Below are 20,657 nucleotides of genomic sequence, written 5' to 3' on the forward strand. Positions count from 1 at the left end.
TGGAGAAGGCACCCTTCAAATCTCAGGGACCTGGAGCGGTTTGCCAAAGAATGGTCTAAAATTCCTGCAGAGCATTGTAAGAAACTCATTGATTGTTACCGGAAGCGGTTGTTCGCAGTTATTTTGGCTAAGGTTGTGCAACCACGTATTAGGCTAAGGGTGCCAATACTTTTGTCCGGCCCATTTTTGAAGTTTTGTGTGAAATGATCAATGATTTGATTTTTCTTTCATTCTCTTTTGGGTTTTTTCATTGCAAGCAAAATAAATGAAGATAATACCAAAGAATGTGATTGCAATCATTTTCAAGAAGAAACTGAGTATTCTCTGACAGAATTTTAGGGGTGCCAATACTTTTGGCCAGCCCTGTACCAGTCACTCTACATTACATTTTATAGTGTTGTGTACGGTTGTGTTTTTCTCTGATCAATCTCTGTATAAACAATGTAATAGACTAGGTACTTAAAAATGCAATAATGATGTTGAAATAAGAAAGATGCAATTTTTCTATAACCCTGCATGAAAAGTGTCATAAGTAATTATAACCTCCTCAGGATCTTGAAAATTAGACTCAATTAGCACCACAAAATTAATAAGTTCAACGGTTTTCATCTCTGAATCAATTAGGCTGTAGATTAGTGTTACGTCTCAATTTGTCATCAGTTTTAAGATTTAACACCTCGAGAATACCGTAACAGTATGGCACAGGAAGGATGCACTGCACCATGCAATCACGGCAAATTGATCACGGTTGCCTATAATGCAGACTTCTACCGCAACTGCTGGAACTGAAGAGAACGCAAAGCTCAGCAGTTTAACAATATAAAATTCTGTGGTAAATAACAAATGCAACATGCATGTTTGACAGAGGGAGAGTGCTCCTTCTGTCTGGCCACAAGCACCACATAAGATGGATAAAACTTTTTTTTTTTTTCTTCCTTTGATACTTTTTAGTTGTTACATTTTTCTAAAAGCTTAGGATGGTTTGATTGCAGGATGTCAAGATTTGCCAACCACTAGTGCAATCAAATGATCGCCAGGCAGCTTTCTTTAAGAGATGGGCTTGTCTGAGAATTATGGGGCAGTTCGCTTAGCATAGTAGGGATATACAACATAGTGGTGGTGGTTTGAAGGGCTTGTGGGACCTGACAAATTTTCTTTAACAAAGTGTATTTTGAGAAACCATGACTAAAAGTAAACAAAATTTAATGAAATGGTATCCAGTGACTTGATTTATTTTATAATTACAAAAAGGCCATGATAATACAGCACATTATTCAATAAACAATTGGAAATCATGATTAGTGCACAAAGTAAAACACCATGACACAAAGAAAATGCATCTTTCCCTAACTAATAAAATATGAGGACATGCAGCAGGCTGCAAAGCTCCCGAGGAATACACTTCGCAATATACATTAATGTTCTCAGAAGCACTGTCCGTGAATCCCAACACCAGGTGACTTAGGAAAGGAAGAAAAAAAAAAAATTCATGCATGACTACACAAGGACCTTGCTTGCATACTCGCTCTGAAATCCTCCAAATGACACCCAGTACTTTTTAACACGTGTAATAATTTGGGTGGAATCATGGGAAAAAAAAAAAACAAAAACAAAAACGTTCTACGTTGCGAAAGTAAACCAATCAGGACAACACTGTTTCTTATTAGCGCCCAGGTATCACAATCAAATGAACCATGAATTAAAAAAGGTTTTCAAATGTTTTTTTTTTTTCCAAAGTTGTTTTTTATTTTTACCAAGATATTAAATAAAATCACGTTTCATTTCTCTCTTCTTATTATTTTAAAGCTATTCTGAAATGTTTCTTGAAAAGTTTGAAAAATAGAAAGAGAGCGTTTTATATGCAGTTTAACCATAGCACCTAGAGAATTTGTGTCCTCAGCTTCCGTTTATTTATGGCAGCAGTATTTGGCCCTTTATACTGCCGTACAGAACTCTTCACATCTCCCGTCAGAAATGCCTGAGAGGTGCTTGAATCCGCTCTTGGAGTTTGAAATATACAAAGAATTATGCCAACTTAATGTTCAAAATTATATGGGTGGCAAGGACCCTAGAAGCCAGGAGACTGGGCAGGATTATCTACAGGAGTCTCGTTTAGGTCAAATAAAGTTTGATTATCAGGCTCTTCATTAGTTGGACTTGTCACCCTTGGGCGCTTGTTCATCTGTTCATCCTCTTTGTCCTCCTCCAAAGGAGCCCCAGTGCTGACAGACTTGGAAGAAAAAGAAAAACACAAGACATAAGTGAAGAAATACATCTGTCTGAAGCGTAAATGATGCTAATATTAATATGTTAATATTGCTATGTTAAAGGGAATCTGTCACCAGTTTTTCCCATATAATCTGAGAGCAGCATATCGCAGGGGCAGAGATCCTCATTAGTGTTGAGCGAGTAGTTGACTATTCATACTTTCTATGCTGTTAGCGAGTACTGTCCGCTACTCACATATTCATTATGAGTAGCGGGCACAATGTAAGTCAATGGGAAATACTAAGTAGCGAGTAACCCACAAGCCGTACTATTCGCGTGAAAGAAGGGAATTTTGTTTACTTACCGTAAATTCCTTTTCTTCTAGCTCCTATTGGGAGACCCAGACAATTGGGTGTATAGCTTCTGCCTCCGGAGGCCACACAAAAGTATTACACTTTAAAAAGTGTAACCCCTCCCCTCTGCCTATACACCCTCCCGTGCATCACGGGCTCCTCAGTTTTGGTGCAAAAGCAGGAAGGAGAAAACTTATAAATTGGTCTAAGGTAAATTCAATCCGAAGGATGTTCGGAGAACTGAAAACCATGAACCAAAAGAAACGATTCAACATGAACAACATGTGTACACAAAAGAACAAACAGCCCGAAGGGAACAGGGGCGGGTGCTGGGTCTCCCAATAGGAGCTAGAAGAAAAGGAATTTACGGTAAGTAAACAAAATTCCCTTCTTCTTTGTCGCTCCATTGGGAGACCCAGACAATTGGGACGTCAAAAAGCAGTCCCTGGGTGGGTAAAAGAATACCTCGATAAAAAAAGAGCCGAAAACGACCCCCTCTTACAGGTGGGCAACCGCCGCCTGAAGGACTCGCCTACCTAGACTGGCGTCTGCCGAAGCATAGGTATGCACCTGATAGTGTTTCGTGAAAGTGTGCAGACTAGACCAGGTAGCTGCCTGACACACCTGTTGAGCCGTAGCCCGGTGCCGCAATGCCCAGGACGCACCCACGGCTCTGGTAGAATGGGCTTTCAGCCCCAAAGGAAGCGGAAGCCCAGAAGAACGGTAGGCTTCAAGAATCGGTTCCTTGATCCACCGAGCCAAGGTTGACTTGGAAGCCTGCGAACCCTTACGCTGGCCAGCGACAAGGACAAAGAGCGCATCTGAATGGCGCAGGGGCGCCGTGCGAGACACGTAGAGCCGGAGTGCTCTCACCAGATCTAATGAGTGCAAATCCTTTTCACATTGGTGAATTGGATTAGGGCAAAATGAAGGTAAGGAGATATCCTGATTGAGATGAAAAGTAGATACCACCTTAGAGAGAAATTCCGGAACAGGACGCAGAACCACCTTATCCTGGTGAAAAACCAGGAAGGGGGCTTTGCATGACAGCGCTGCCAGCTCCGAGACTCTACGGAGCGATGTAACTGCCACTAGAAATGCCACCTTCTGCAAAAGACGTGATAAAGAGACATCCCGCAGCGGCTCGAAAGGTGGTTTCTGAAGAGCCGTTAGCACCCTGTTAAGGTCCCAGGGTTCCAGCGGACGCTTATAAAGGTGGGACTATGTGGCAAACTCCCTGCAGGAACGTGCGGACCTGCGGAAGCCTGGCTAGACGCTTTTGAAAAAATACGGATAGCGCCGATACTTGTCCCTTGAGAGAGCCGAGAGACAAACCCTTGTCCATTCCGGATTGGAGGAATGAAAGAAAAGTGGGTAAGGCAAAGGGCCAGGGAGTAAAACCATTATCAGAGCACCAGGATAAGAAGATCCTCCAAGACCTGTGATAGATCTTGGCGGACGTTGGTTTACTGGCCTGTCTCATGGTGGCAATGACATCGTGAGATAACCCTGAGGACGCTAGGAGCCAGGACTCAATGGCCACACAGTCAGGTTGAGGGCCACAGAATTCAGATGGAAAAACGGCACTTGTGACTTCCTGGAAGGCTTGACAACTGCGAGTGCCTCCTTGGTGGTTGATGTATGCGACGGCAGTGGCGTTGTCCGACTGGATACGGATCTGCCTGCCCTCCAGCCACCGATGAAAAGCCAATAGGGCTAGATACACTGCCCTTATCTCCAGAATATTGATCTGAAGGGATGACTATCGGAGTCCAGGTTCCCTGAGCCCTGTGGTGGAGAAAGACCGCCCCCCACCCTGACAGGCTCGCGTCCGTGGTGACCACAGCCCAGGTTGGGGGTAGGAAGGATTTTCCCTGCGACAGAGAGTTGGGAAGGAGCCACCACTGAAGTGACGTCTTGGTTACAAGGGAAAGAGAGACGTTCCTGTCGAGGGAAGTCGACCTCCTGTCCCATTTGCGGAGAATGTCCCACTGGAGTGGCCGCAGATGGAATTGCGCGAAGGGCACTGCCTCCATCGCTGCCACCATCTTCCCCAGGAAGTGCATGAGAAGCCTCAAGGGGTGTGACTGACCCCGAAGAAGAGATTGCACCCCTGCTTGCAGCGAAAGCTGTTTGTCCAGCGGTAGCATGACTACCGCTGACTGAGTATGAAACTCCATCCCGAGGTAAGTCAGTGATTGGGTCGGTGTCAACTTGGATTTTGGGAAGTTGATGATCCACCCGAACTGCTGGAGAGTCGCCAGAGCGACGGTAAGGCTGTTTTGACACACCATCTGAGAGGGTGCCCTGACCAGAAGATCGTCTAAGTAGGGAATCACCGAGTGGCCCTGAGAGTGTAGGACCGCCACAACAGATGCCATGACCTTGGTGAACACCCGTGGGGCTGTCGCCAGGCCGAAAGGCAATGCCACGAACTGAAGGTGTTAGTCTCCGATGGCGAAACGCAAAAAAGCGTTGATGTTCGGGTGCGATCGGCACATGGAGATAAGCATCCTTGATGTCGATCGATGCTAGGAAGTCTCCTTGTGACATCGATGCGATGACCGAGCGGAGAGATTCCATCCGAAACCGTCTGATGCTCACATGTCTGTTGAGTAGTTTGAGGTCCAGAACGGGACGGAACGAACCGTCCTTCTTTGGCACCACGAACAAGTTGGAGTAAAAGCCGCGACCATGTTCCTGGGGGGGGGGGGAACAGGGATCACAACTCCTTCTGTCTTCAGAGCGTCCACCGCCTCAAAAAGTCCATCGGCCCGCGCGGGGGGCGGAGAGGTTCTGAAGAAACGAGTCGGGGGACGAGAGCTGAACTCTATCTTGTAACCGTGAGACAGAATGTCTCTCACCCATCGGTCTTGAACATGTGGCCACCAGGCGTCGCAAAAGCGGGAGAGCCTGCCACCGACCGAGGATGCGGTTCGGGGATGCCGAGAGTCATGAAGAGGCCGCCTTGGAGGCATTGCCTCCGGCGGGCTTTTGGGGGCGTGGCTTAGCCCGCCACGCATAGGAGTTCCTCTGGCCTTTCTCCGGCCTGTTGGACGAAGAGGATTGGGGCTTGGCGGAGGGACGAAAGGACCGAAACCTCGATTGTATTTTCCGTTGCTGAGGTCTCTTCGGTTTGGACTGGGGTAAGGAGAAGTCCTTTCCCTTGGATTCCTTAATAATCTCATCCAATCGTTCGCCAAACAATCGGTCGCCAGAAAACGGCAAACCGGTTAAGAACCTCTTGGAAGCCGAGTCTGCCTTCCATTCGCGCAGCCACATGGCCATGCGGACTGCCACAGAATTAGCGGATGCCACCGCTGTACGGCTAGCAGAGTCTAGAACTGCGTTCATGGCATAGGAAGAAAAAGCTGACACCTGAGAAGTCAAAGACGCAACCTGCGGAGCAGAATTACGTGTGACCGCATTAATCTCAGCCAGACAAGCTGAGATAGCTTGGAGTGCCCACACGGCTGCAAAAGCCGGGGCAAAAGACGCGCCCGTGGCTTCATAGATGGATTTCACCAGGAGCTCTATCTGCCTGTCAGTGGCATCTTTTAGCGATGAGCCATCTGCAACCGATACCACAGATCTAGCCGCCAATCTAGAGACTGGAGGATCCACCTTGGGACATTGAGCCCAACCCTTAACAACGTCAGAGGGGAAGGGGTAACGTGTGTCCGTAAGGCGCTTAGTAAAGCGCTTTTCCGGAACCGCTCTGGGCTTCTGGACAGCATCTCTAAAGTTAGAGTGATCGAAAAACGCACTCAGTGTACGTTTAGGGAACCGAAACTGGTGTTTCTCCTGCTGAGAAGTCGACTCCTCTACAGGTGGAGGCGGGGGAGATATATCTAACACCTGGTTGATGGACGAGATAAGGTCATTTACTATGGCGTCCCCTTCAGGTGTATCAAGATTGAGAGCAACGTCAGGGTCAGAGCCCTGAGCTGCGACGTCCGCCTCGTCCTCCAGAGAGTCCTCAAGCTGGGAACCCGAGCAGCGTGAAGAAGTCGGGGAAGATTCCCAGTGAGCCCGCTTAGCCGGTCTGCGACTGTGGTCCGGGCAGGAGTCCTCCACGTGAGACCTAGGGCCCCCCCTGGGAGCGCGCTGCGGCGCGGACAGAGAGAGGCCTGGAGGGGACGATCCAACAGGGCCCGGGGCCTGTGTAAGGACCGGTCTGGACTGCAAAGCTTCAAGCAGCTTGGCAGACCATTTGTCCATAGACTGAGCCATGGATTGTGAAAGTGACTCAGAGTTTCTCAGCAAAAACGGCAAACTCTGTCCCTGCCGCCTGGACAGGGGGAGCAGGGGGGTCTACCTGAGCCGAGGGACCCACTAGTGACCGAGGCTCCGGCTGAGCAAGCAAAACAGGGGTCGAGCATTGCTCACAGTGAGGGTAGGTGGAACCCACAGGTAACATAGCCGCACAAGAGGTACAGGTCGCAAAATAACCCTTGCTCCTTGTGGACGACATGCTGTTGTCTCCTAGGAGAGTGATCACTGAGGGTATATGGGAAAAGGTATATAGCCCGACCGAACAGAAATATATATATATATATATATATATATATATATATATATATATATATATATATATATATATATATATATATATATATATATATATATATATATATATATATATATATATATATATATATATATATATATATATATATATTATAGTATCTATATATCTATCTATAGTATCTATCCCGGCACCCTAAGGGGACCAGCACCGGGTGACCGGTGTGGCTTACCGACCGCTAAAAAGCGGAGCGTGTGTCCTCCAGATTCCCTGCCTTAGGTCTCCCAGAGTTGCAGAGCTCTTTCCTGGAAATCCTCCACCGGCAGAATGTCAAAAAAAATGGCTGCCGGAGCTCTCTGGGGAGGAGTGGAGCCGTGGGCAGCGCTAGAAAAGTGCGGGAATCTGGGGTCCCCACAGTGATCAGTGAGGGGGGAGGAAACATACAGGATGCTCCGGCCCTCACATCCGACGTCAGGTCGGCAGTCCCGCCCTTACCCCTGACAGACAGGCCCGGGGGCGGGAGTTTTGCAACTAGGCCGCAATGAAGCCGGGGACTAAATTTAAGACCGCGGCCGACAAGCAGGCGCGGAAGTCCGCCGGTCTTCACAAATCAGCAGCTGCTGCAGCGTCCGGGATGAAGGCGCTCCATGCACAGCCCCCATGGGGACACAGAGTACATTAGAGATGCAGGGCCCGGTCCCTGAGGATAAATAGACTCCTGTCCGGCAGATTCCCACAGGGGCTGCGGAGGGAGCACGGTCCCAGTAACTGGCTGACCGGTCAGGATCCCACTTCTCCCAGAGCCGCTAAGGGATGGTGAAGGAAAACGGCATGAGGCTCCGGCCTTTGTACCCGCAATGGGTACCTCAACCTTAACAGCACCGCCGACGTAGTGGGGTGAGAAGGGAACATGCCGGGGGCCCCGTGGGGGCCCACTTTTCTTCCAACCGATATAACTAATATGAGAATGCATGAGTGGATGTGTGCCTCCTTCCACACAAAGCATAAAAACTGAGGAGCCCGTGATGCACGGGAGGGTGTATAGGCAGAGGGGAGGGGTTACACTTTTTAAAGTGTAATACTTTGTGTGGCCTCCGGAGGCAGAAGCTATACACCCAATTGTCTGGGTCTCCCAATGGAGCGACAAAGAAAGTACGGCTTTCGGGTTACTCGCTACTTAGCGAGTATTTCCCATTGAGATTACATTGTGCCTGCTACTCGTAACGAAAAGGCGAGTAGCGGACAGAACTCACTAACAGCATAAAGTACGAATAGTCAATTACTCAACACTAATCCTGATTCCAGAGATGTATAACTTACTGGGCTGCTTAGGCTATGTGCGCACTGTGCGTTTTTCAGGTGTGTTTTTGTTCAGAAAACTTCATGACTTTGCTTCACCAGCAAAGTCTATGAGTTTTAATTTTTGCTGTCTGCACACTGCGTTTTTTTTAGCTGCGTTTTTGTGGTGCCCAATCAAAAGTGAACAGTAGAAAAAAAATATATATATCATACTCACCTGCAGACTCCCAAGACATATCTGATGGCTGTGCTGCAGGACCTGCTGGTGATCAGCTGATGTGGTCACCTGACGGAATCAGCTGACAGTATCAGTCCAGCGGTGAGGCCGGCTTTTTTCCGGCCGGCTTAAAACTATCAGCTGATGCGGTCAGGTGACTTCATCAGCTGAGAACTGGCAGCTCTTGCAGCGATCGGACGGGAGTCTGCACAGAAGTGAGTAATTTTTTTTTTTTGCACTGATGCATCAGCTGATTGTATAAACGGCTTTTATACAATCATCTGATGCGTCATAAGATTCACATCCTTGAACCTGACATATCATCTGATCGGTATGCCTTCCAGCAAACCAATCAGATGATATTGGATCCGGATTGAACATCGCTGGACCCTTGACCCAGGATTACTGCGGAGGGGGGGGTTCTTTATTTCAATAAAGATGGAGTCACTAATTGTGTTGTGTTTTATTTATAATTAAAGTATTTTTCTGTGTGTTGTGTTTTTTTTATCTTTACTAGAAATTCATGGTGGCCATGTCTAATATTGGTGTGACACCATGAATTCCGGGCTTAGGGCGAGTTGATAATATACAGCTACCCCTAACCCCATTATTACCCAGCGAGCCACCCGGCACCAGGGTAGCTGGAGAGTTGGACACAGTGCCAGAAGATGGCGCTTCTATGAAAGCGCCATTTTCTGGGGCAGCTGCGGACTGCAATTCGCAGCGGGGGTGCCCAGAAAGCATGGGCACCCGGTGCTGCAGATTCCAATCCCCAGCTGCCTAGTTGTACCTGGCTGGACTCAAAAATTGGGAGAAGCCCACGTAATTTTTTTTTTTTTTTTTTTTTTGGTTTTATTGTGTCATTAAATTCATGAAATAAAAAAAAAAAAAAAAAAAAAAAAAAGGGCTTCCCTATATTTTTGGTTCCCAGCTGCGTACAAATAGGCAGCTGGGGGTTGGGAGCAGCCCGTACCTGCCTGCTGTACCTGGATAGCATACAAAAATATGGTGAAGCCCACATTTTTTTGGGGGGGCAAAAAAACTGCATACAGTCCTGGATGGAGGACGCCGAGCCTTGTATTTCTGCAAAGCATGCTGAGCCTTGTAGTTCTGCAGCTGCTGTCTGTTCTCCTGCATACACTACTGGATGAAGTATGCTTAGCCTTGTAGTTCTGCTCCCCCTGCCTCTCCCTCCAGCATACAGTCCTGGATGGAGCATGCTGAGCCTTTTAGTTCTGCAGCTGCTGTCTGCTCTCCTGCACACACTAGTGGATGGAGCATGCTGAGCCTTGTAGATCTGCAGCTGTCTGCTCTCCTGCATACATAGTGGAGAATGAAAAACATATTGAAGAAAATGAAAGACTTTTTTTTTTCTTTTTTCAACAATCTTTAATGGCATTGTTCACTGATAAACCGCATAAAAACGCAGTGAGCAAAAACGCAGCCAAAAAACGCACCAAAAACGCATGTGTTTATGCTGTTTTTTGCCACGGGTGCGTTTTCGCGGCAAAAATGCACAAAAACGCAGCATCAAAAAAAAAAGCAGCGTGCGCACATAGCCTTAGTGTAGATTTGATGATAAAATCACTGATAAATCAGCAGTAGATTATACAGGACTACTTGGCCTGCTGCAGGTAGTCCAGCATATTCATGTGCTCTGTATAGCAGCTAGATCTGCAGCAGAGAAACATTGATTTTATTAAAATGACAGCAAACAACTCAGTAAGTGACATCACTGGAATCAAAATCTGTCTCTACATTATGCTGCTCTCAGATGGGGGAGCAAAAACCTGGAGACCGATTCCCTTTAATACAGAAGGTTACAGACACAGACACACACACACACACACACACACACACATGAGATCAATGTCAGACGATATCGAGGGGTTCAGTCCACTCTCTAATGTGAGTAGGGATCGCGGACAACTGATCGTTGATGGAAGATGTTGAGTGGGCAGGTGTGATTTCAGTTTGGCTACCATTTATGTCAGGGTGAACAGAGATTTCTGGCGATGGCTCTTATGGAGAAAGGAGAACACAGGTGCTCAGCCGAGGGAGGGTTCCGGTGTATAGGAGAGATGGTTGTCAGCCAGACAAGCAAAGAATCCTTCAGCCAACAGCCATATAACGAGAGTATGGCCAGTTTTTGACCACATTAAAACAAGATGCTGGTAAGACCAATACACACACACACACACACACACACACACACACACACACACTTGTATATGTGCACGTAAGCACACATTATACACAAATTATATAATATACATACATACATACATACATACATAGAGCTTTAAATATTCGATATATATTCGATATATATTGAAGCCAGCCACAGAGGCCTGTACTCATGCTCACAAAACCTTTACAGGAGAGGAGCGGAGTGGGTTTGGAAACTAGAGTACAGGAGCCGGCAATTTTTTTTTTTTTAATACACTCACACTACTCACTTAATAGGAGTCAATAAAGTAAGACCGAAAAAAAAAAAAAAAAAAAAAGCCAGAGTGCTCCTTTAAAGGATCTGCTACTAATGTCATCACTGGCCAAATCTAAATGTGAAAAAATAGGATGGATTAATGAAATTCAAGTTAATTTCTTTTGAAAATAGATTTGGAAAAAAAAAAAAAAATGGGGTCCATCTTATTATCCGGTAGTGTCTTACCAGACGGGGTGGCATCAGTGGTGGAGCGGAGTTACAGGAGACAGGGCCGTGGGTGTCCCAGAAACTGACGGCTATGCTGGGGCAAGCGTGTTGAGGCTCCAGCTGGGGCAGCTGTGCTGGGGTGGCAGCCTTCAAAGAAATGGTATTTTCCTTAAGACCGCTGCTGGGAGATCAATAAGCCGGAAGCGGAACATGCGCAGATGAGAGCTTGCGCCGAGAGCTCCTTCTGCGTATGCGCTGACTCCGGGCGGCATTATTTGATTATTTGAAGTCCTCATCGCCCGCCCAGCAGCGCCAGCCCAACCGCTGCAGACCCCGCACAACCGCCCCAGCACCAGCCACCACTAATGCAGCACCAGACTCTGCAGTTCCCGCACAGCCGGCACCAGGACCAGCCGCCGCACAGCTGCCCCAGCATCAGCCCCTGCAGCCCTTGCACAATCGTCGGAGCCTTCCCCCTGCCTCCTACCTCCTGTGACCCCTCTCCACCACCCCCGGTAAGCTACATTCAGATTAAAAAAGACACCCCCCCCTCACTTTCCTCCCAAATTTTTGGGAGAAAAAGTTCATTTTATAATCCGAAAAATACAGTATATCATTGTGCTCTGAAAAGTCAATAACTTAAATTTTTTTTTTTTTTTATAAACAAACAACCACACATACTGTGATAATCACAAAGACACTTACCAAGCGACACTTGACTCTTTTTGGTAGAGGCTCTTCTAACGTAAAGATCTCGCTGCGCTTTAACATTAACTGGGATTCATCGTCAAACTCCACCTGCACAAACCATATCGTCAGTATCACAGGAAGAGGGAAACGCAAACATGTAGCAAATCCAATGATGGCATTTAATTTAGGGCTAGTTGCTATTCCCACGATCAAGCGTTGTAACGTTTCAAGGCTTCTGTTGAAGGGAGAGTTGTATTTATTAATGAGTCTTATTGCTACAGTTTTGGGGCTCATATAGTAAACTGAAAAACAACTCAGTCATACGAGAGCTTTTTTTTATAGGGATAAGTTTGTGTGTGTGTGTGTGTGTGTGTGTGTGTGTGTGTGTGTGTATATATATGTGTGTGTGTCAGTGTCGTCATTTTAGGCTACATATAAACTGATTAACAATCTTATTAATTTTTTATGGAAAGAAACATATACTATACAGTGATTGACACTTTTGGGGGGCTTTTAAGTATTCGGGCAATTGTTATGTTGCACACAAAGTATCAACTTTATTTGTGGGTCTGCACAGTTATGGAAATACTACATTTTCGTGGCTTTATTACTATTGTACAATTGATAAATATGAGATGAAGGGAATTTTGTTTACTTACCGTAAATTCCTTTTCTTCTAGCTCCAATTGGGAGACCCAGACAGTGGGTGTATAGCTACTGCCTCTGGAGGCCGCACAAAGAACTACACTTAAAAGTGTAAGGCCCCTCCCCTTCTGGCTATACACCCTCCCGTAGGAGTACGGATTCCTCAGTTTTAGTACCAAAGCAAGAAGGAGGAAAGCCAATAACAGTTTCAAAAACAAATTCAATCCGATAACAAGATCGGAGAACTTAAGAAACAACATGAACAACATGTGCACCCGAAAAACGAAACCCTAAGAACAAATAGGGCGGGTGCTGGGTCTCCCAATTGGAGCTAGAAGAAAAGGAATTTACGGTAAGTAAACAAAATTCCCTTCTTCTTTTTCGCTCCTAATTGGGAGACCCAGACAGTGGGACGTCCAAAAGCAGTCCCTGGGTGGGTAAAAAGATACCACATGAACGGGCTGTCAGACAGCCTCTTCCTACAGGTGGGCCACCGCCGCCTGAAGGACCTGTCTACCTAGGCTGGCATCTGCCGAAGCGTAGGTATGCACTTGATAGTGTTTGGTAAACGTGTGCAGACTCGACCAGGTAGCCGCCTGGCACACTTGCTGAGCCGTAGCCTGATGCCGCAATGCCCAGGACGCACCCACGGCTCTGGTAGAATGGGCCTTCAGTCCAGATGGGATCGGAAGCCCAGCAGAACGGTATGTGTGAAGAATTGGTTCCTTGATCCACCGCGCCAGGGTGGATTTGGAAGCTTGCGATCCCTTATGCTGACCAGCGACTAGGACAAAGAGCGCATCAGAACGGCGTAGAGACGCCGTGCGAGAAATGTAAATCCTGAGTGCTCTCACCAGGTCCAACAGATGTAAACCCTTTTCAAATTGGTGAACTGGATGCGGACACAAAGATGGCAAAGTGATATCCTGATTGAGATGAAAGGAAGAAACCACCTTGGGAGAAAACTCTGGAATTGGACGCAGTACTACCTTGTCTTGGTGAAACACCAGGAAGGGAGATTTGCAAGATAACGCCGCTAGCTCGGACACTCTTCGAAGAGACGTGACCGCCACAAGAAAAACTACCTTTTGTGAAAGCCGAGAAAGGGGAACCTCTTTCAAAGGCTCGAAAGGCGGCTTCTGGAGAGCAATGAGAACCTTGTTCAGATTCCAGGGTTCCAATGGCCGTCTGTAAGGAGGAACGATATGACAAACTCCTTGGAGAAACGTGCGTACTTTAGAAAGCCGTGCCAAGCGCTTCTGAAAGAATACGGATAGCGCGGAGACTTGACCCTTAAGCGAGCTAAGCGACAAACCTTTTTCCAACCCAGACTGCAGGAAGGAAAGAAAAATTGGCAATGCAAATGGCCAGGGAGAAAACCCTTGAGCCAAGCACCACGCTAAGAATATCTTCCACGTCCTGTGATAGATCTTAGCTGAGGATGGTTTTCTAGCCTGTCTCATTGTGGCAACAACTTCATGAGATAAACCTGAGGCCGCTAGGATCCAGGACTCAATGGCCACACAGTCAGGTTCAGGGCCGCAGAATTCAGATGGAAAAACGGCCCTTGAGACAGCAAATCTGGACGGTTTGGTAGTGTCCACGGTTGGCCTACCGTGAGATGCCACAGATCCGGGTACCACGACCTTCTTGGCCAATCTGGAGCGACGAGTATGGCTCGATGGCAGTCGGACTTGATTTTCCGGAGAACTCTGGGTAACAATGCTAGAGGTGGGAACACATAGGGGAGTCGGAATTGCGACCAATCCTGAACCAAGGCGTCTGCCGCCAGCGCTCGGTGATCGTGAGACCGTGCCATGAAAACTGGGACCTTGTTGTTGTGCCGTGACGCCATCAGATCGACGTCCGGCGTCCCCCAGCGGCAACAGATCTGCTGAAACACGTCCGGGTGAAGGGACCATTCTCCTGCGTCCATGCCCTGGCGACTGAGAAAGTCTGCTTCCCAGTTTTCCACGCCTGGGATGTGAACTGCGGATATGGTGGACGCTCTGCTTTCCACCCACGTCAAAATCCGCTGGACTTCTTGAAAAGCTTGGCGACTGCGTGTTCCCCCTTGGTGGTTGATGTACGCCACCGCCGTGGAATTGTCCGACTGAATCCGAATCTGCTTGCCTTCCAGCCATTGTTGGAAGGCTCGCAGGGCAAGATAGATTGCTCTGATTTCCAGAACATTGATCTGCAGGGTGGACTCTTCCTGAGTCCACGTCCCCTGAGCCCTGTGGTGGAGAAACACCGCTCCCCACCCTGATAGGCTCGCATCCGTCGTGACCACTGCCCAGGACGGGGGAAGGAACGACTTTCCCTGTGACAATGAGGTGGGGAGAAGCCACCAACGCAGAGAGTCCTTGGCAGTCTGAGAGAGGGAGACAGTCCTGTCGAGGGACGTCGATTTCCCATCCCATTGGCGTAGAATGTCCCATTGTAGAGGGCGCAGATGAAACTGCGCGAACGGGACTGCCTCCATTGCTGCTACCATCTTTCCTAGGAAATGCATGAGGCGCCTCAGTGAGTGCGACTGGCTCTGAAGGAGAGATTGCACTCCAGTCCGTAGCGAGCACTGCTTGTCCAGTGGAAGCCTCACTATCGCTGAGAGAGTATGAAACTCCATGCCAAGATAAGTCAGAGAATGGGTCGGGGTTAGATGAGACTTTGGAAAGTTGATAATCCACCCGAAACTCTGGAGAGTGTCTAGTGCCACCTTCAGACTGTGTTGGCATGCCTCTTGAGAGGGTGCCTTTATAAGCAGGTCGTCTAGATACGGGATGACCGAGTGACCCTGCGAGTGCAGAACAGCTACTACTGCTGCCATGACTTTGGTGAAGACCCGGGGGGCTGTTGCCAGACCGAAAGGTAACGCTACGAACTGTAGGTGTTCGTCGTGTATGACGAAGCGTAGGAAACGCTGATGCTCTGGTGCAATCGGCACGTGGAGATACGCATCTTTGATATCTATTGATGCTAGAAAATCTCCTTGAGACATTGAGGCTATGACGGAGCGTAGGGATTCCATCCGGAACCTCCTGACTTTTACGTGTCTGTTGAGCAACTTTAGATCCAGGACGGGTCGATACGATCCGTCCTTTTTTGGGACCACAAACAGATTGGAGTAAAAACCGTGACCTTGTTCCTGAAGAGGGACGGAGGTCACCACTCCTTCCGCCTTTAGAGCGGCCACCGCCTGCAACAGAGCATCGGCTCGGTCTGGTGGTGGAGAAGTTCTGAAGAAACGAGTTGGCGGACGAGAACTGAACTCTATCCTGTACCCGTGAGACAGAATATCCCTCACCCAACGGTCTTTGACGCGTGACAGCCAAATGTCGCCAAAGTGGGAAAGCCTCCCACCGACCGCGGGTGTGGGAATCGGAGACCGCAAGTCAGGAGGACGCCGTCTTGGCAACGGTTCCTCCGGCTGTCCTTTTTGGGCGTGACTGAGACCTCCAAGAATCTGAGCGTCTCTGGTCTTTTTGAGTCTTTTTTGACGAGGCGAATTGGGACCTGCCCGGTCCTCGAAAGGACCGATAACCAGACTGACCCTTCCTCTGTTGGGGTTTGTTTTGTCTGTGTTGCGGTAAGGATGAGTCCTTACCCTTGGAGTGTTTGATGATTTCATCCAAACGCTCTCCAAACAATCGGTCACGAGAAAAAGGCAAATTGGTTAAGCACTTCTTGGAATGAGAATCTGCTTTCCAATGTCTCAACCACAGGGCCCTACGCAAAACAACGGAGTTGGCTGACGCCACTGCCGTGCGGCTTGTAGCGTCAAGAACAGCATTAATCGCGTACGACGCGAATGCCGCCATTTGCGAGGTCAATGGTGCTACCTGCGGGGCAAATGCACGTGTGACTGAGTCGACTCGCGCAAGCCCGGCTGAGATAGCTTGGAGTGCCCATACGGCCGCAAAAGAAGGCGCTAATGACGCTCCAATCGCTTCATAGATGGATTTCAGCCAGAGCTCCATCTGCCTGTCAGTGGCATCTTTAAGTGCCGCTCCATCTTCAACTGCAACCAAGGATCTAGCTGCAAGCCTGGAAATTGGAGGATCCACTTTTGGACACTGGGTCCAACCCTTGACCACCTTAGGGGGAAAAGGGTAGCGTGTATCTTTAAGCCGTTTAGGAAAACGCCTTTCAGGATAAGCGTGGGGTTTCTGGATTGCGTCTCTAAAGTCAGCGTGGTCCAGAAAAGTGCTTAATGTACGCTTAGGGTATCTGAAATGGATTCTCTCGTGCTGCGAAGCTGACTCCTCTACAAGAGGAGCTGGTGGGGAAATATTTAACATCTTATTGATGTTAAATATAAGATCATTAACTATGGCGTCACCATCTGGTGTATCTAGATTGAGAGCGGTCCCAGGATCAGAATCCTGATCAGTTACGTCCGCCTCATCACCCATAGATTCATCTCGCTGGGATCCTGACCATTGAGATGAATGTGAAGGCCCGTCATAGCGAGCCCGCTTAGGCTGCCCGGGGCCATCGTCCGAGTCAGAGTCTTCACCCTGAGGTGTATATGCCCGTCCCGGAGCTTGGAGGTAATTCAGCTGAGGGGGACCAGGGGGCAATGATTGCACAGTGTACGTGGCCTGAAGTACAGGCCTAGCTCGCAATGTGTCAAGAATTTGTGACATAGTGAGAGACATTCTGTCAGCAAAAGCTGCAAACTCAGTTCCTGTCACCTGGACAGCATTCACAGGTGGTACACCCTGGGTCACGTCCAGCAGAGGTCCCGACTGTGCAAGCGCCGCAGGGGCCGAGCACTGCACACAATGGGGGTCCGTGGAGCCTGCCGGTAGAAAAGTCCCACATGCGGTGCAGGAAGCATATAATGTCTGTGCCTTGGCACCCTTGCGTTTTACGGACGACATGCTGCTGGCTCTCTGCAATGTGAGAGAGTCTATAGCCAAAGGGCGACCAGCGCTATGTAATACCAAGTATTTGTAGAAACAAAATACTAAGAATACTACTGGCACAAGAGGGGGTGAGCCCTGAGGGCTGCTTACCGCCCGCTGAATAGCGGGTAAGAGGCGCAGAATTCCTTGTCTGGGTCTCCCCGGCTCCCCTCTGCAGCTCAGCGTGTCAGCAGGAATGGCTGCCGGCGTCTGTGGAGAGGGGCGGTCCGTGGGAGTTTCCAAACAAAAGTGCGGGAAACAGTGTCCCCTCTGTGCCGATTGTGAGGGCTGGAGTATGTAAAAACGACTCCAGCCCTCGGCGCTGATGCACTGGCCAGCGTCCCGCCCCTCTCCTGACTGGCAGGTCTGGGGGCGGGAACGAACGGAAGCAGGCCGCAAAAGCCGGGGACTCGAGTTATCAGCGCGGCCGCCGTAAAAGCGCGGGCCACGCTGAAGTCCCCGGCGCACCACAAGTGCCAGCCGCGCCGCAGTCCCAGCGGCCGGCGCGACCGATTCGCAGAAGTGGCCAGCGTCCCGCCCCTCTCCTGACTGGCAGGTCTGGGGGCGGGAACGAACGGAAGCAGGCCGCAAAAGCCGGGGACTCGAGTTATCAGCGCGGCCGCCGTAAAAGCGCGGGCCGCGCTGAAGTCCCCGGCGCACCACAAGTGCCAGCCGCGCCGCAGTCCCAGCGGCCGGCGCGACCGATTCCCAGAAGTGTGCCTGCTTCAGCGAAGCTGAATGAGGCCATGGCACAAGCGCCGTAGCGCTGATGTCCCCCGGCGCACTACAACACCCAGCATGCTGCGGTGTGAGCGCCAAATGCACGGGGACACAGAGTACCTTGAGGAAGCAGGGCCATGTCCCTGATGTACTCCGCTCCATCCAGCATCTTCTCCAGGGGCTGTAGATGGAGCACGGTCTCAGTGCCTGGAGACCAGTAAATCCCACTTCACCCAGAGCCCTGTAAAAAGGGATGGGGAAGGAATCAGCATGTGGGCTCCTGCCGCCGTACCCGCAATGGGTACCTCAACCTTACAAACACCTCCGACATACAGTGGGGTGAGAAGGGAGCATGCTGGGAGCCCTGTATGGGCCCTCTTTTCTTCCATCCGACATAGTCAGCAGCTGCTGCTGACTAAAAACAATGGAGCTATGCGTGCGTGTCTGACCTCCTGCGCACAAAGCTAAAACTGAGGAATCCGTACTCCTACGGGAGGGTGTATAGCCAGAAGGGGAGGGGCCTTACACTTTTAAGTGTAGTTCTTTGTGCGGCCTCCAGAGGCAGTAGCTATACACCCACTGTCTGGGTCTCCCAATTAGGAGCGAAAAAGAAAGATCTATATTATATACATATACTCAAATCAACCCCCTTTGCTCCATTAAGAAAAAAAAAATACCAAAAAAAAAAATTAATATAAAATTCCACAAATATCACCATGTTCAGAAATACCCAAGCTATTAAAATATAAAACCAAAAATGACAATTATGTTTTCTTTTGGACACCATAACATTACATTAACCTGCAATAAGAGGCAAATCAAAACCGCACATCTACCCAAAACTGGTATAATTAAAAACACCAGCTCAAGACGCAAAAAATAAGCTCTGCCCCAGATAACGAAAAATGAGAAAGATACGGGTCTCGGAAAATAGCGACAAAAGCGCAATTTATTTTTGTTTACAAAAGCCTGATTTTTAGATTCACCACTCAGATACACACATTTGGTATCTACCAACTCATACCGACTTGAGGAATCATAATGCTGGGTCAGTTTTACAATACTTGTATAGTGAACATTGTAAATAAAAAAAAACATTGTGCAATTGCACTTTTTTTTTTGCAATTTCAACGCCCTTACACTATATGGTAAAACGAATGGTTTAATTCAAAAGTACAACTCGTCCCACAAAAAAAAAAACCAAGCCCTCATATGACAACACTGACTGAAAAATAAAGAAAAAAGTTATGGCTCTTGGAAGAGGGGGAGGAAAAAACGAAAATGGAAATCACCTGGGGTGAATATCAGATCATCTATATTTTATATAAAATATATACATTCTGGGAGATTAAGGGTTCTGCGCAGGATCTTAGTTCTTCCCGCTTTTCTGGACAGAGTTGAGATGTTGCCATTCTTCCAACTCCGGGAACTGCTCCGAGTGCTCCTATCACCAATGGAATCACTGTTGCCTTCACCTTCCACATCCTCTACAACTCTTTTGAAGCCCTGGTATTTCTCCAGATTCCCATATTCCTTCTTTCTGATTCTTGTCTACCATCACGATATCTGGTTGGTTAGCCAACACCTGCTTATCCGTCTGGATCTTTAAGTCCAACATGATTTTTGCCCTTTCATGGGAATGAAACAACGCAACTCCATTATTTGGAGAGTTTGGCTTTACGACATTCATAGTGCAGTATAAATTGCATGGTAACTTAATTCTAAGGGTCAGTAGGTAGGGCCAGATAGGGATCCAAACAGACTTGGTGGACTTCACCATTCCCTTGGTTGCCATTAAAAAATTCCACTCGATGTCACCTTGTGATGCTGGAGTATCAAAGGGGTGACAGAGGAGACCACATTCCTTTGTCTAACCTCTCAGATGTCTCAGTCTTTATTAACCGCAGAATTTGAGGTCTTAAATCGATACTGAAACAATCATCAATCCTGGCTGTTTAATGTATTGTATTGGCTATAAAATACAGTATCCATTGTGGATAGTACAATAGCAACTCCTATATAGATCGCCACAGAGCTTTAAATATATAGGAACAGCGCTAATTAAAAAGGAAAGGTTTAACATAAGGATCGCGTCTTTTTCAATTACTACTTACCTGATAAATGAGGCTGACTTTAGAGGAAATAAATTTTGCTTTGTAGATATTTCCATCTATCCACCTGAGATCCACAACTTCTCCCTCTGCTGGTGGCCCATTTTGCATACAATCTCTGCTCTAAAAAAATAAAATAAATAAAAATTGACCATATTGTTTAAAGTGTATGGAAATGCGAACATATATGGTGTGTTTCGAGCGGTATTGTGATCTTCTGTGTGATTTTTGCCCCGTCTAATAAGGGCTTAAATTGGACAAGTGAAAAAAAAAAATGTATAGGCAAAAATTTAATTTATGGGAAAAAAAATAAATAAAAATTG

General features: G+C 47.9%; 1 protein-coding gene across 1 annotated transcript in view; it reads right to left on the reverse strand.

The window, feature by feature from the left end:
• Positions 1 to 1,211: 1,211 nt before the first annotated feature.
• The window catches only part of KDM4B (lysine demethylase 4B), a 122,688-nt gene continuing 103,242 nt past the window's right edge, over positions 1,212 to 20,657 (reverse strand). Inside the window, exons 20-22 of the mRNA XM_075352512.1 lie at positions 20,338 to 20,457; positions 11,964 to 12,056; positions 1,212 to 2,230 (exon numbers count right to left, since the gene is read on the reverse strand). Coding sequence (XP_075208627.1) covers positions 2,069 to 2,230; positions 11,964 to 12,056; positions 20,338 to 20,457 — 375 coding nt within the window. The 3' untranslated portion in view covers positions 1,212 to 2,068. The remainder of the gene's footprint in view (positions 2,231 to 11,963; positions 12,057 to 20,337; positions 20,458 to 20,657) is intronic.

This window comes from Anomaloglossus baeobatrachus, chromosome 1, assembly GCF_048569485.1.
Source record: "Anomaloglossus baeobatrachus isolate aAnoBae1 chromosome 1, aAnoBae1.hap1, whole genome shotgun sequence".
Taxonomy (NCBI): domain Eukaryota; kingdom Metazoa; phylum Chordata; class Amphibia; order Anura; family Aromobatidae; genus Anomaloglossus; species Anomaloglossus baeobatrachus.